General features: G+C 43.3%; 3 protein-coding genes across 5 annotated transcripts in view; all 3 read right to left on the minus strand.

Moving 5' to 3' along the window:
• Positions 1-15,806, minus strand: part of LOC134217964 (SPARC-related modular calcium-binding protein 2) — a 128,286-nt gene that overhangs the window by 96,247 nt on the left and 16,233 nt on the right. Inside the window, exon 1 of one of the 3 annotated variants that reach the window (XM_062696831.1) lies at positions 2,783-3,119. The exons of the other annotated variants lie outside the window; for them this stretch is intronic. The gene's annotated coding sequence lies outside the window, so the exon portion shown is untranslated. Of the gene's footprint in view, positions 1-2,782; positions 3,120-15,806 lie in introns of those variants that run through there. 3 annotated transcript variants of the gene reach the window in all.
• On the minus strand, positions 6,353-8,045 carry LOC134208839 (uncharacterized). The gene is made up of 2 exons (XM_062684782.1): positions 7,556-8,045; positions 6,353-7,023 (listed from the first exon to the last, which is right to left on the minus strand). Exons 1-2 carry the CDS (start codon positions 8,043-8,045, stop codon positions 6,353-6,355), a joined length of 1,161 nt encoding a protein of 386 aa, XP_062540766.1.
• LOC134208840 (uncharacterized) lies at positions 12,483-15,557 on the minus strand. The gene is made up of 4 exons (XM_062684783.1): positions 15,060-15,557; positions 13,886-14,995; positions 13,140-13,824; positions 12,483-13,030 (listed from the first exon to the last, which is right to left on the minus strand). The coding sequence occupies exons 1-4, from the start codon at positions 15,555-15,557 to the stop codon at positions 12,483-12,485; spliced, it is 2,841 nt and encodes a 946-aa protein (XP_062540767.1).

Consider the following 15,806-nt stretch of genomic DNA (forward strand, 5'->3'; position numbering starts at 1 on the left):
GACAGCGGTTCTCAACCTAGGGTACATGTACCTTCGCCGGGCCCAGGGGGTACCTCGGACAAAAATGCATAATGGCGAATGAATTACAATTTTAATTAAAACTTATTGATAAAGTTTTGATAATTTTGTATTTTTTTTTATTTCAAAACATTGTCTTGTACATAATATGCATGGCGATCAGTAAATCATGGCCTATTGAATCCTGCCCTCTACAACCAGTACAATAGATGAAGGGCTGTGAGACAAAAGATCAAAAGGGCAACTCGAATGAACAAATTTGAAAAATCTTCTCTGCAATCTACCTGATCAAAACAGAATGTTGAATAATATGTTAAGAATATGATTCTTAACTAAAATCTGGAGTCTACAGATTCAGAAGCCTCCATTTGAGAAAAATGAGGATTTTTTCCCGAAAAGCTTAGTTGTTTGGTTGCGAGAGAATTGGAAGCATTCTTCTACGATTCTCGGAAGCCTCCTTCCAAGATGCCCGGAAGCTTCCTTTCAAGTGACACGGAAGACTAATTTTAAGAGGCTTGGAAACTATCTTCCAAAAGGCCTGGAAGCCTTTTTATAAGCTTTTTTAACTGTATCGAAAATCGAAAATATTGCATTGCTTCTTAACAGTAATGGAGTAATTCGACATGCACTTCTACACTAAGGATACGGGGAAGGCTACAATAGATCTAACAACTGGTCGCAGTGGCACACCCGAAGAGGAAAAAAGGCACTTTTCAACAGGCTCGAAAACCTCCTTTTAAGAGGCTCGGAAGCTTACTTTCAAGAGACTTGGAAGCCTCCTTTACAGAGGCCCGGAAGTATTATTTTAGGCTTCCATATTTAAACTTTCTTTTTTTCTTTTCCCCTTCTTTTAAAAGGCTCGGAAAGCTCTTTTCAAACGGCTCGGAAGGCTCCTTTCAAGTGGTTCGGAAGCCATTCTTTAAAAGGCTCGGAATTCTTCTTTCAAGAGGCTTGGAACCGTACTCTCGAAAGCCTCAGAAGCGTCCTTTCAAGATTCTCAGAAGCCTCATTTTAGTGGCTCAAAAGCCTTCTTTCCAGGGGCTCAGAGACCTTTTTTTGAAGTGGCTTGGAAGCATCCTTTTATCCAAAAGGCTCGGAAGGCTCTCTTAAAAAAGCTCGGAAGCTCGGAAAAAAGCTACTTCTTTTAAAAGGCTCGAAGCCTTCCTTTAAGAGGCTCGGAATTCTTTTTTCAAGAGGCTTGGAAGCGTCCATTCAAGATACTTCGAAGCCCCTTTTTAAATGGATTGCAGCCTTCTTTTAAAAGGTTTGGATGACTTTTTTTTAAAAGCCTCGGAAGACTCCTTTCAAGAGGCTCGGAAGTCTACTTTCGAGTGGTTCGGAAGCTTCGGAAGCCTTTTGAAATGAGCTTGAAGCCTCCCTCGGATTTTTTCGTTCAAGAGGCTTGGAAGCGTCCATTCAAGATACTCCAATGCCTACTTTTAAGTGGCTAAAAAGCCGCCATTAAAGAGGCTCGGAAGGCTCAAAAGTGTTTATTCAAAATACTCCAGAGCCTCCTTTCAGGGGCTCAAAAGCCGCCATTCAATAGGCTCGGAAGACTCTTCAAGAGGCTTGGAAGCCTCCTTTCAAGAGCTCGAAAACCTCCCATCAAGATGCTAGGAATTCTATTTTAAAGAGGCTCAGAAGCGTCCTTACAAGACACTCAAAAGCCACATTTCAAGTGGCTCGGAAGTTTTCCATAAAATGGCTCGTAAGGTCTTTCAAGAGGCTCGGAAGCCTCCCTTGAAGAGGTTTAGAAGCTATCTTTCAAGAGGTTCGGAATCCTCTCTTCAAAGAGCTAGGAATTCTTTTTCTAAATTAGGAAGTTTCAAAGAAAATGAAAATTTTAGAAAAGTTTATAGAGAGCCAAATATTTCGTTAGTTTTCAGGTACACTTTTCATATATCTTAAGGGCCTCGATTATTTTCATCTACAGCATAAAAACATAGGGGGTACCTCAATTAATGCGAAAGCTCGGAGGGGTACCTCTCAAGAAAAAGGTTGAGAACCGCTGGTGTAAGATAATAAAGCCAACTTTTCATATACTAATCTCTAATAGACAGGGGATAAAGCCTAGAATATCACTATTGAACTTGATAACGACCGGCCAATTAATAAAAAGATTGGTAGATTTTTTACTTAGTTAAGAAAATAAAGCATTTGTAAACGCCATCAGGTAGGCAATTTTTGTTGGTATGTATCACGCTAAGGCGAAGTGTAACAATTATATCGAGAAAGGCATCATCACTGCTAGGTGGATCAATCTAGTTATAGTTTTGGGCATGTATCCATGGTTCCAACGATTTTAATTGAGTACTGAATAATTCACATTTGTTTATTACCAGACTTTCAAGTAGAAAATTATTCCAAGAACTTGTTTAATAGTGCCTTCAGGCTAGCTAGAACGAATGAATAACATTCAACTTATTATGGATATGAATTTTGACTTCAGCATCGTCTCCATTTTACCATACTTAACTAGGCTTTCAAAATTGAGTATGTATTTTAATCCTAACGAGATGTACAATTCACAAGAATCTCTAACAACTATGATAGAATATGAAAAAAAAACTTATCTGGAAAACTCTAGACTTATGTATATTTTTATTACCTACTATTAATAGTGATGAAGCATCAAGAAAAATGGTTGCAAGACTTTTATAACATTTATGTCATATTTTCAAAATATATCCACAGCGTTCATTTCGTAACACATAGTGCCTCTTAATTGAATTTAAGAAAGTTAAAACTTGTTAAATCACTGTACCTGCCTTCTGCGCCGACGACCTTCTTCACCTCGGAGAGAAAGAATGTCCACCGCGCGCGGTAATCAGTTATCGCCAATTAGCCTCGCCAGAACGGCACCGAAAAATGTCAAAACTCGCATTCCAAGCAACCGACTCGACACCACAAAACAAGAGATCCTCCTTATAACCTGCTGACCAACTGCTTCGAATTACCATCACTTCTGCTCGTCAGAGGCTCGGATTGAGTTTGGTTGGGAAGGGGAAGCTGTGTGAAATACCACTCACGCGCGAGGCTACGGCTTTTTTTTCGGGATGCCTTATTGCCTTTTGTGCCAAACCGAACCGAACCGAACCGGTCGCGTTGAATTCCAGCATCAAACTAAGGAGGCCTGACGACGCTGAAGCTGGAGCTGGCTTCACTCCGAAGAGACGAGACTGAGTGGCGAGCTATGCGGCGGACCACATTAAGCGGCGAACACGGTGTTCTGTATTTTTTGGTTGGATTGTATCACATTCTCCACTTACTCGCGGGATGTACAACCTTATTGGAAGTTTGTTGCTTCACGTAAAGGAAAGTAGTCTACACTGAGACACCGCCAGAATATGGAATAAATTTATCCAAATCATGCTCCACAACTATCGTCAAAACGACCGAAATATAAAAACGAAATCCTTTACTAAAGTTTTCTTCTTCTTCAATGCCCCTACATTCCGGCTGAAACTTGGCCTGGTTTTCAACTTTGTATTCTATTGGCATTTCCTCAGTTTTCAATGGGAAGCTTTTCTTTGCTCGACATTGCATGAATATTGTATATCTTGTGTGGCAAGCACTATGGGTACACTATGCTCAGAGAGTCGAGAATGGCCTAGGCTGCATCGAGAATCGATCTCGCCATCACCGGATTTTGGCAATCCTACCAAGACTAACTGGAGATCTTTACTTAAGTACTTATTTGAAAATGAAAGTTTATCTTGAATTCTACTCCACGTTTCTTCTGCTTACAAATACATAACCATGGATATTCATTTCCAACAATTCACGAATTTCGATTTCCAATAATGACTATTTAGTATAACAGCGTGCCTGCTGCATTCCAGTTTATTTTCAGTGTTTATGTTTAGTTTGCTATGTTTTAGAACAGATTGACTTAAATTATCAAAATTACCTCACATTATTATTGACTTTCTTCCCCTACAAATAAAGGCTAACAAGCCGCTTGGTGGAGAATTGAAGCAACAAAAATTGAAATATGCATGTGCAACTTTATTTTGGATGATACGAGGGTTGCAGAGAAAACGCAAAGATAACGACAACCAAGACTTCGGTTCTCATCCTCAGTTTTGTGTTATTCCAATTTTTGTTCAACGTTCGAAGAAGGGAAAAATCGGCTCAACCCTTTCACCGCACTCTGGCAGAAACAATTTTTGACACTAAATCCAAAAGACACGATATTGATAAGCAATAACAGTGAAAAAGCCACGGAGTGGGACTCTTAAACGCGGTTCGGACATAAATTACGGGAACACTACTTAGCAGGGTCAATCGCGATCATGTCAGTGCATGTGCAACAAAACGAGCATCCCGTCAAGCTGAATCAAGACCAAAAAGTGCATTTGGTCGTCATTAGCAATGCGTTGCAACCGATGTAGGTACCTTCGACCAACAAGAGCAATGTGCAGAAAGTCCAAAAAGATTATTCTGCTTACGCACCTTCGCTTTCTGATCGAGGCTGCTGCACTCTCATTGCTCACGTTCGCACTCTCATTGTTCAAGTTCGCTGATCTTATATCGCCCCCATCTGAACACCGCACCCGGCATCTCCTCAGACGAGGGTCCTTTGCAATTCGGGTAATGATTTTCGATAGTGTCGCGTGGTGGCGTGCAAAAAACTTGTGAGTAGGGCGACATTGAGAAACATCACATATCGCGGATCAGTTATGCATGCGCCCAAAACGGAACACCCCACAGGTGCCCACTACACGATAAAACCGCTCCGCACAAAACGAGCCTCTTTCATTGAAAAATTGAAAATTATTATTAACAATTATTATGTCTTCTTCTTCTTCTTATTGGCATTACATCCCCACACTGGGACGCAGCTTAGTGCTCATTAAGCACTTCCACAGTTATTAACTGCGAGGTTTCTAAGCTAAGTTACTATTTTTGCATTCGTATATCATGAGGCTAACACGATGATACTTTATGCCCAGCGAAGTCGATACAATTTCCAATCCAAAAATTGCCTAGACCGGCACCAGTAATCGAACTCAGCCACCCTCAGCATGGTCTTGCTTTGTAGCCGCGCGTCTTACCGCAATTATTATGTATGATGTTTATATCTACGATATCCTGTTAGTTTAGTACTGTATATCAGCTCAGCTCGCCAACAGGCGATACAAAATCATTTTTTCTTTAATCTTGCGAACGGCTATTAAATTAGCACGAAACTGCTGATTTATGTTATATTTCGGGCCGAAATACATAGGACTCTTTGAAGAAACATGTTCATTATCACGGGAAGAAAATAAATATGCTGTGAACAGGTTAGTAATTTGAATATTGAACTCAAGTTCGATGCATTCGATTGTCGGTGGGAGAGGAGTGCGGGAGGTGTGGGGTTGACCCGTGGAAGGTCCGGTGCCGTATTGACTGCCATCGTGGTACTCTTCCAACCAGTGGTGCGAATTCTCAATCTCAGTGACTGAAATTTGTTGGATATTGATACCATTCCCTTTTCACACTCACTTCCTAGCAGTGAAAACTGAAAATAGTTAGCAGTAACAATCAAAGATAAAGTAACCAAAAGACCTCTCTTCTCATTGCACACGCAGCCCGCACTGACAGTCTATTCAGTTCACTCGCTGCTGTGTGAATGCGACGGCCCTATATAAATGCATGGGTGAATACTATCACTTGAAAGACAATGACAGGAAATTTGTGCCGAATGATCATCAGCTTCAGCCCGCTGTTGGCAAACCGAGTTTGCTAAGCTACACCTGCTTTGTCGTTCTGACTGAAAGGAACCGTCACTCATAGGGGTATTTCGCCATTCTAGCCGGAATAAAGTTAAATTTTCAAAATTGTCCTAGAGCAGTCTAAATATGTCTCAAACTTCTCTGAATAGTAGACGAGCCACTCCTAGAACTAGGTTTTCTATTTAGATTTAAAGTTTTACCACTACACTTCTAGAAATTTAGAGGTTTTTCATTGAGGAATTACCGGTTTTCTCTGTTGAATTTGATTACGTTCGGTATGTTTTATTGTGGTCAAATATTTGACACAGTAATCCACAGATCAGTACATACCATGAAAAAGTAGACAAAATAGTATTATGTCAACGTGTTTTTGACAAGAATAAATACTTCTGAACATGAGGGCTTCCTTCCCGAAGAAAGATTAAAAAACGTTTCGTTTAGTTCCGACACTTGTATTGTTGATCTCTTTTCACTCGTGTACTGTCTCAGACTGACAATGCTCTGTTTTGGTGGGAACCCTGATATTCAAGGGGCATACAGAAGGATACGAGGGGATAACAATTGTTAGTTTCTCCTAAGCTTACAGCTCGGCCATCCTGCACATTTTATCTTAACTAATCTTCCTCATCTTCCAAATACTCTATATCCTCGTATTCGATTTCTGAATCTGAATCAACATCTGGTTGTTTTTCCGCTTTTTGATAGAGCCGCATATTTAAAGGGTCAAAAATCCCTTCGAAACGATTGTTTGATACTTGGTAATTATCTAAGTCAGCTACCACATAACGGTTATTATCGAGCACTTTCTTAATGATATAGGGACCGCGAAACTTTGGCTTCAGTTTACTTCTCTCTCCTACCACATTTGTCCTCCGTAGCATTACCAAATCTCCTGTCTGATAGTTGATATTCTTCTTGCAATGACTGTCGTACATGTGTTTGTTATATTGCTGCTGTTTCCGCATACTTTCGCTAGCTGCCTCTCGAAGACTACCCAAATCTCTATCGTAGTTGTCGTTCTGATCCTGCAAATATTGGGTTAGATCACAATCGATTCGTCTCCTCTGATTAACACCGAACAAAAGAGTAGAAGCCGTCTTTCCAGTAGAGCGATTCACCGTGTTATTCAACAAAAACTCTACATCGGTGAGAACGGTATCCCAACTTTTTCCCGATTCTTCAACCATTTTGCCAAGTAGTGGTACCAACGTATTGTTGTACCGCTCAACTTGCCCATTGGACTTGGGGCATGCTGTTGCAACTTTTACGTGTTTAATACCATGATCTGTAACGAATCGCTCGAATCCAAGTGAAGTGAATGCAGCTCCCCTATCAGAAACGAGTACTTTCGGTGTAGAATATGCATGAAATACGATTTCAATGATAGAACATCAGGAAGCTGAGATATATCTCCACTGCTTCCACACTGATATTCTTCCCTCCCCCTTCATACGGGAGCTTGGCAGAAGGAAGGTCGTGCGATATATGGCCATCACAAATATTGCCCTCCGCTCGCTTTCAAATCGACTTCTATAAAAACATTCTTCATGCCTGCCGTATCCTAACGGAACTATCAATTCTATACTTTCGCCTCTAATGCTATCATGAACATGTACGTCCAAGTTTGGAAGATGATATTAGCATTTCCATATCATTGTAAATCGTTTAACTTCACGTAGAAGTAACACACACGAAATCATTAATTTAGTACGATTTCAATGATTTCATCACCTCTCTGGTATTAGTAGTCTTTGTAGGGAAAAGCTTAATAAATTTTGTACATGCATCCACAATTGCCAATATATGTACATTTTTACCCTTAGTCCGCTCTAAGGGCCCAAGATGATCAACGTGCACAACCTCAAACGGTATCCTGGGCTTATCCACCTCATAAAGATTACCATCGTACTTTTTATTTCTGGGATTGTACGCAATACATGTGACACAAGACTTTGCATGCTCCTGCACTCGTTCACGCATGCGTGGAAACCAGTACGCTCTTTTGATCAGCTCACACACCTTGTCTACACCAAAGTGGCCCATCTGGTTATGGAACTTATTAATAACCGATTGCACCATTCGCTCCGGAACATATACTAATGACTTGCTGCCAATTACTTTGTACACCACCGCATTTCTTACTTCGTAATCCTTCATCTGTTGACATTCAACGGCTTCTTTAATCTTTTTCACATCCGGATCTTGATGCTGAGCAACGCATAATGACTCTTCAAAGATATTCGAAGTACACTCATCTTCTACTAACAAATTGATATTCGACCGTGATAGAGCATCTGCATGTTGCATTCGTTCCCCAGGACGATGAGTAATATCGAAATCATACTGTCCAAGATAGAGAGCCCATCTTGAAATCTTTGGGTTAATATCTTTTTTTTCCAAGGTTTGTTTAAGAGAGTTACAGTCAGTAACGACGCTAAACTTCATTCCAAACAAATAGGTCCGAAATCTTTGCAAGCAGTAGACAATTGCTAGAGTCTCAAGCTCAAAGCTATGTAACTTTGACTCCGCAACCGTTGTTTTCCGGCTATGATACATTACAGGGTGCATCAATCCATCGTCATTCTGCCGCTGTAATAAGACACCACCGAATCCCGACGACGAAGCATCAGTGTGCAATTCAGTTTCAGCATTTGGTGAATATATTCGTAAGACAGGTTTCGAAATCAAGGCATTTTTGAGATTTTCAATGGCCTCTATGTGATCAGCAGTCATCGAGAAATCATTGTCCTCCTTCAAAAGTTCATACAGTTTTGCTGCCTGTACGTTAAAACCCTGAATGAACTTTCTGAAATAATTGATTAGCCCGAGAAACCGTTGAAGGCTTTTTCGGTTGCATGGAATGGGAAAGTTTTAATTGCCTCAACGTGTCGATCACTAGGTTGGATTTGGTTGGACTGGACATCGTAACCCAAATACTCAATCTGAGTTTTTATGAACTGACACTTTGCAAACTGTAACTCCAAATGATTGTCAGCGAGCGTTTCGAGTACTTCTTTCAATGTTTGCAAATGTTCACTCAACGTGTTCGACGCAATAAGCATGTCGTCAATGAAAACGATTACACGATCGTCTTTTATAAATGGCTCTAAAACCTTGGTAATGAATTTTACGAATATAGCCGGTGAGTTAGCGTACCCAAAAGGCAACCGATTGAACTCATATTGTCCACTATCAGTCACAAATGAGGTGAACTTCTTCGATGATTCCGTTAAGCCTACATGGTAAAACCCATTCTTGAGGTCCAAAGAAGTGAAGTACCGTTTACCTTGAAGCTTGGCTACTTGATCTTCAATGACGGGCATTGGAAAATGGTTTCTCTCGACGATTTTGTTTAACGGTTTATAATTTACGCACATTCGGTAAGTATTGTTTCGTTTCCTAGTTAAAACCACCCGAGATGTGTACGGTGAATTGCTTTCGCGAATGATTCCCTGTCCAAGCAAGTCTGACACGATGCTATCTAACTCCTTTTTCTCGAACACACTGAGACGTTGTGGTGATGATGAAAAACCCGTATCTACCTTCAACCGAATTTCAGCATTGAACTTCACTAATGGCCTATCTGGTCTCGGTCGCTTCAAATAGCTTTCCTGTACTAATTGCTCTACTTGAGTTCGACAAGACAACTGTTCGGACTGGTTCTTGAAATAGAATTTCCACAGCAGTGTTTAGGGTTACAGCAGCTTGAAACTAATATTTATTATAAGACATTACTCTCAATCAATTAGCAATAATTCAGTGACTTACATTCTATAGTTTCTCCTCTTCTGATCTATTTACAGGTCCAATAAATAACAATTTCATAATTACTATTTTACTACTTACTATGTATTGTATTCGAAACCACTTAAATTCAATTCTCCTACCGTAAATACTCAACCGATCTTATAAATCTTCTCCGTTTCTTAATTCACTTTCCTTAATTTTGCAGTCTCATCCAATCACTCAAATCAAACGTAATATCTTTCAATTTTCTCCCTTTCACACATCTGTTCTGTTTTTATTTACATTTATACCGTACATATGCATCTACCAAACTTTTGCCTACTCCTCGCTTTCACCCACCAGTGTAGCTTGCTACTAATTATTTAGCGCAGGGGTTTTCGATGCTCGGTGGTGCGTACATACCCCCTCCCCGTAATTCTGGTGGGCTTCCCTCTGTAGCACCAGAGTTACGATGCTGGATTTCAAGCACCGCCAACTTCGCCACCGGCCGCCGGAAATTGCCTCTCGATGTTTTCACCAGCGCTTGTCGCACTCGCCCGTCCGCTCCAGGATACACTTCAATTATTACGCCCCGTGTCCAACTCTTCCTAGCTCCATCATCCGCTATGTACACTAGATCTCCGGTGCAGATTGGTGGAGTATCGGCATACCACTTGGATCTTTGATTGATCGAAGGAACGTACTCTGCTAGCCATCGCTTCCACAGCTTATCCGCCAAAGCTTGCGATCGTTTGTAAATATCCCGCAATGCTTCCGCATCCGCTGTTGGCGAAATCTTGTCCGTAGCTATCTCAGGGCCCTTCACAAAGTGATTTGGAGTCAGAGCTTCACTTGCCTCCGGTCCCAAACCGGCGTACGTCAGCGGACGAGAATTTATTAGATCTTCTGCCTCGGCCAACGTTGTCAGCAGCACTTCATCTGTCAACCTTCTACCATCATTTAGTACGGTCAGCGCCGCTTTTACTGACCGCACTAGCCGCTCCCAAACTCCTCCCATATGGGGCGCACTAGGAGGATTAAAATTCCACCGGGTTCGTGCATCTGTCATTCCGTTCCCGCAAGCGCTATCTATAGCTCGCACAATCTCCTTACTCGCTCCTCGAAAATTGGTACCATTATCGGAAAAATTCAACTGGAGTTCCTCGGCGACAGACAAACCGTCTAATAGCCATCAAACACGCCTGTGTCGTCAAGCCATGCGCAACCTCCAGATGAATGGCCCTTGTTGTCAAACACGTAAACAGACAAATCCATCGTTTTTCCGACCTGCGTCCAACAGATACAGTAAATGGGCCGCAATAATACACACCAGTGAAACTGAACGGGTGCCAACCAGGGGTAATGCGAGCTAGTGGAAGTGGAGCCATTCTAGGGACCCTCGGTGAACATTTCTTCGTCCTACACCATACACACGCCTTCGCTACAGCCTTGACTTCCGATCGAAGATTAGGAATTCTAAAACGCTGTCTGACCTCGTTGACTACGGTTTCTAAATTTGAGTGGGCCGCTTGCTGGTGATAATGCTCTAGTAGCCTTCGGGTAATAGGATGCTTTTTGGGCAAAATCACAGGGAACCTGAGTTCGAAGGGCAGGAATGAACCTTGGGCTGCTCTGCCTTCCATTCGTAGTACGTCCCTGTCATCTATGAATGGATTGTCGTTAAACAGACTACTGCACTTCTCTATCGCCTGTACTTTGCTGTGTGGAAAATCACGATTCATCTTCAAGGTCTTCACTTCTTCCGCATATGTGTCCGCTTGAGCCGCTCGCCATAAATACGTCTCCGCTCTCTGATATTCTTCCCGTTTCAGTGGTACTACTATCGCTGATATAGGTTTCTTCACCATTTGTCGCATCCTCGACGGTGCTGGAACTGCTTCGATTGCTAGACCTTTTCGCTTCTTTTCGCAATTGGACTTAAAACGGTAGACGCACGCTACTGTTCTAACCAGCACTTTCCACCGAGAAATGCGCGACACATCGATGACTGACTCTATTATCGCAGAATCGTGCATCAACAGGCAAGCTCGGATCTCCTCTGTGGTATTTGGTTCTACCATTTCTTGCCTAGACCACAAATCTTCTGGTTGATAAAGGAAGCATGGGCCACAAAACCATGGACCGTTAGAGTCCAAACAACTGCTACTCTTCCATTTCGTCAGGTCATCTGCAATATTATTCTTCGTTGATATCCAATGCCACTCGTCATGCTTCGTGAGGCTTAAAATCTCTCCGATCCTGAATGCCACGAAAGGTTTATATTTTCTCTGTTCCGACTGAATCCACGAAATGACCGTTTTAGAGTCCGACCAGATGAACCTCTGCTTTATTTCCAAAGAATGTGCCTCTACTACTGTATGCAGCAAGCGCGAACCTACAACCGCAGCCTGCAATTCTAGCCTCGGAATTGACATCATTTTCAAAGGCAACTTTCGACCTCGCCATCACCAAACAGCAAACAGGACCGTTGCTCGTCAGAATCCGAAAGTAGGCCGCCGCACCGTATGCATCTTTGCTAGCATCGACGAACACGTGTAGTTGCAAGGAATTGTAGTAAACCTGGTTTGATTTTTGAAAATAATAGCGAGAAACTTTGACGTATTCTATCTCTGGCAGCCTCCTGATCCACCTATGCCATTTTTCGTTGCTCTCATCGTCTATCGGGTGATCCCAATCACTTCCACTTCGCCACAGGTCTTGGATCAACATCTTACCATGGATCACGAAGGGTGCCAGCATTCCCAGTGGATCAAACAGGCTCATGACGCTGCTCATCACCACTCTTTTAGTCGGCCGCCGTTGGCCTGTCATATACGGCGTTAAACCATCCCGGAGTTTGGCCAGAAACGCAAATTGATCGCCTACTGGATTCCACACTATTCCCAACACTCGCTCTAGGTTCGACTCTTTATCTTCAAGAATCTGAAAACATCAATCGTCTGTTTGCTCGCCAATAGTTTGAAGGAATTCCTCGAAGTTTGAAACCCAGTTATGGATCTAGAATCCACCTTTTGCATGAACATACTTCACTTCTTGAGTCCGCTTCACCGATTCTTCAATCGTGTCCACACTATCAAAATAGTCATCCACGTAGTGGTTCTCTACTATCGCTCTGGCTGCTTCTGGAAATTGCACCGCATACTCTTGCGCGTTACGATTCTTAACGAATTGAGCTGTACAAGGGGAGCTGGTTGCTCCGAACAACGTTACGTCTATAACGTAAACCTTTACTACTTTCGATGGACTTTCTCGGAAAACAAACCGCGCTCGCTTATCTGCCTTACATACACGCACTTGAAGATACATCTCTTTAATGTCGCCACCGAATCCTACCATTCGCTCTCGAAATTTTGCTAACACGTTTGGAAGCGGAGTTAACATGTCTGGTCCCTTCAGTAGCTTCGAGTTAAACGACACTCCATTTACCACGGCCGACGCGTCCCACACTAAACGAACCTTTCCCGGCTTCTTCGGGTGCACTACCACGCTTAGCGGCAAGTAGCACACTTCTTGAGGTTCGAACTCCTCCAACTCTTGCTGCGTTGCTACATGGATATAGCCCTTCGATGTATAGTCTTTATTAAATCTCTTACCTTCAGGTACAGCTCACCATCTTTCGCTAGCCGTCTCTCTAATCCTCGAAATCGCTTCAACGCCATCGGGTAGCTGTCGGAAATCGCACTTGCTCCTCTTTCCACAACATTCCCGTCTCGAAACGGTCGCCAACACGTACAGTCGTTTTGTTGAGGATATCCTTCGCTCGCTTGTCTTCGTCAGATTCCGGTAGCAGTGCTACGGAAATCACCGACTCTTCTAGCTTGAAATGACTTCGCAGTAGATCATGCAGCTCTTGATTCGAAACGGCTTCGCAGTGATGGTGTCCAATTACTCCAGAGTCAGATCCGCTTGCAGAGGAAGGACCGTAAATTGTCCACCCAAGTTTTGATCGCACAGCAATCGGTTCATCTGGTTTGCCAATCCTGGATTCGAGAGGTGCATAAAGGTGAATGTCCTTCAGTCCAATGAGGATTTGCGGCGCTCCTCGATAATTATCTGCGACCGGCAATCCTCGCAAATGAGAGTGGTCATTGATTACGTTGGACATCGTGACAGTCTGTTGCGGTAGCTTCAGGTTGTCTACTGTATGAGCAGCCATAATACGGAAACGCTGCGATGAGCCTCTTGCCGATATGTTCAACTCCACTCGTTGTGAGTCCTTCTCTATTCTCGTCACTCCTGCTGTCCAGGTTACTCGAAGTGGCTGCGTCACACCCTTGGCGTGCAGTGCGTGCACCAGCGACTTTTCCACCAACGTAAGACGACCCTTCGTCCAAGAACGCTATAGTGTCCACCGAACAGTTCCCGTTATATAGCGTGACGGGCATCATTCGGAAAATAACCGATTGTCGTTGAAGCGAGTGAATGTTACAGTTTGTGCTGACCGTTTGGTCGATGTGCAGCAGCGGGTTGTGACGTTCATTGCAACGATTCACGTTGCATCGGAAATTCAACTTGCATCGGGCACTTCCGTGTTCGTTGAGACAGAGATAACACAACTTCCACTTTCGTACCGCTTCCCATCTTTCCGGCAGCCTGAGTCTTTTGAAGGCTTCGCAGTTTCGAATCCGGTGATCGCAGCGACCACAAATTCGACATGGCTTTTTTTCCCTTTGCTGGACATTTGTTGACAAACTTGCTTGGTCGCTCGTGTCGGAACTATGCGTGTGCAAGAATCCCTCCTGTTCCCTTCTTTCCTTTTTCCTCCGAAATGCTTGATCGACGGCGACGGTTGCAGTCTCGCTGTACGGTGTAATCTCGCTAGCATCATTGACGATTCGTGATAGAAAATTGGACAAAGTCCGCAGCGTTACGATCTTGGATTTCCTCCTATACCGCACCCACTCCAATTGCGTATTGGCCGGCAGTTTTTCTGTCAGCTCCTGGATCAGCATTGGATTTACGAGATGTGCAGTTAGACCGGTCGCCTCCAAGTGATCGGTGAGTTGCTGAACGACGACGCCGAACTTGATATATGATGCCAGTTTGTCAGCTCTCGGGGAAGGTGCCTTCCGAACGTTCACTAGTAGCATGTTGAGCAACTGATCAGGTCTACCGTACAGCATTCGCAATGTTTTGATAATATGCGGAACTGCACTAGGAAGTAGTAGCCTGCTTCGAACCGCCTCCAGTGCTTGCCCTTTTAAGCACTCCTGAAGTCGAGCAAGATTTTCGACATTGGAAAACCCACACGCTGCATTGGATGTCTCGTAGGCACTTATAAACATTGGCCATTCTTCGAGCCGTCCAGTGAATGTCGGGAGTTTTTTCGACAGAAATTGTCTAGCTGATAGTTGAGCTTTACTTGGTCTATGATAAGTTTCCTTTGGAGCCTTTTCGAAATTCTCTTCCTCTTCCGACGAGCTATCTTCTTCTACTTCTTCTGATTCACCAGAGTATTCGCTGACGCTGCTGCTCTTTGCAATTGACGAGTCTTTTCTTCTTCGGTAGATCTGGGTGGCCCAAAGGGAGTTTGACGCCACTTATGGTCGGAAGTGATGTCAAATTTTGCAGTACCAGTGGAGCCACGTCTGATGCTTTCGGTGTAGAGTACTTTCTGAAGGCTCCTCTAAAATCCTCGCGTTTGTTCGACAGCTCTTCTTTTTCTCGGTCTGATCTACCCGACTTTCGTTTCTCGAGTTTCTCGATCTCCCGATCTCTTGTCTCCGAAATCGCGTCCCTCGACCTTTCCTTCTTCTCGCCTTTTATTCTTTCATCTTCGCCCCCTAAAGCTCCTTCGGTTTTATACTGCCTTTCTACATATTTCTTGACCGGATCAATATTCATTTTCTCCAGCTTCCCGCGAACTTCCTTCCACACTTCATCACGTTTTTTTTTCTGGTGCGCTTCTACCTTGGCCGCTTGTAGCTCCATCTGCTCCTTTTCGTACTCCAAATCCATTTCCCGCTGTTCCTGTTCGGCTTGTTGGCGCATTAAAAACAATGCCTTTTGGTGCTCCAGTCGCTTCTTATGGAGTATCTTCTGAAGTTCCAATGCCCGTCTCTCATTCTCCATCTCTTGCTCAAGTTTCTCAAACTCCTCTCCCAAGCCGACTGGCTTCTCTTTGTCCGCCTCCTGGCGCAGACACTCTTCGCAAGACCACGAAACATCTTTCACTTCAGCGGATACACCAACGCAACCAAAGTGGTACCACCTTTGGCAGTGGTCAAAAAAAACCATCTGACTTTCGTCATCATCCGGTCGAAAACATCCCGCGCAACTATAACCTGTCTTTTCCAGATCTCGATTTGGTCCTGGCATTAT

This window comes from Armigeres subalbatus, chromosome 2 (genome assembly GCF_024139115.2).
Source record: "Armigeres subalbatus isolate Guangzhou_Male chromosome 2, GZ_Asu_2, whole genome shotgun sequence".
NCBI classification, from domain to species: Eukaryota; Metazoa; Arthropoda; class Insecta; order Diptera; family Culicidae; genus Armigeres; species Armigeres subalbatus.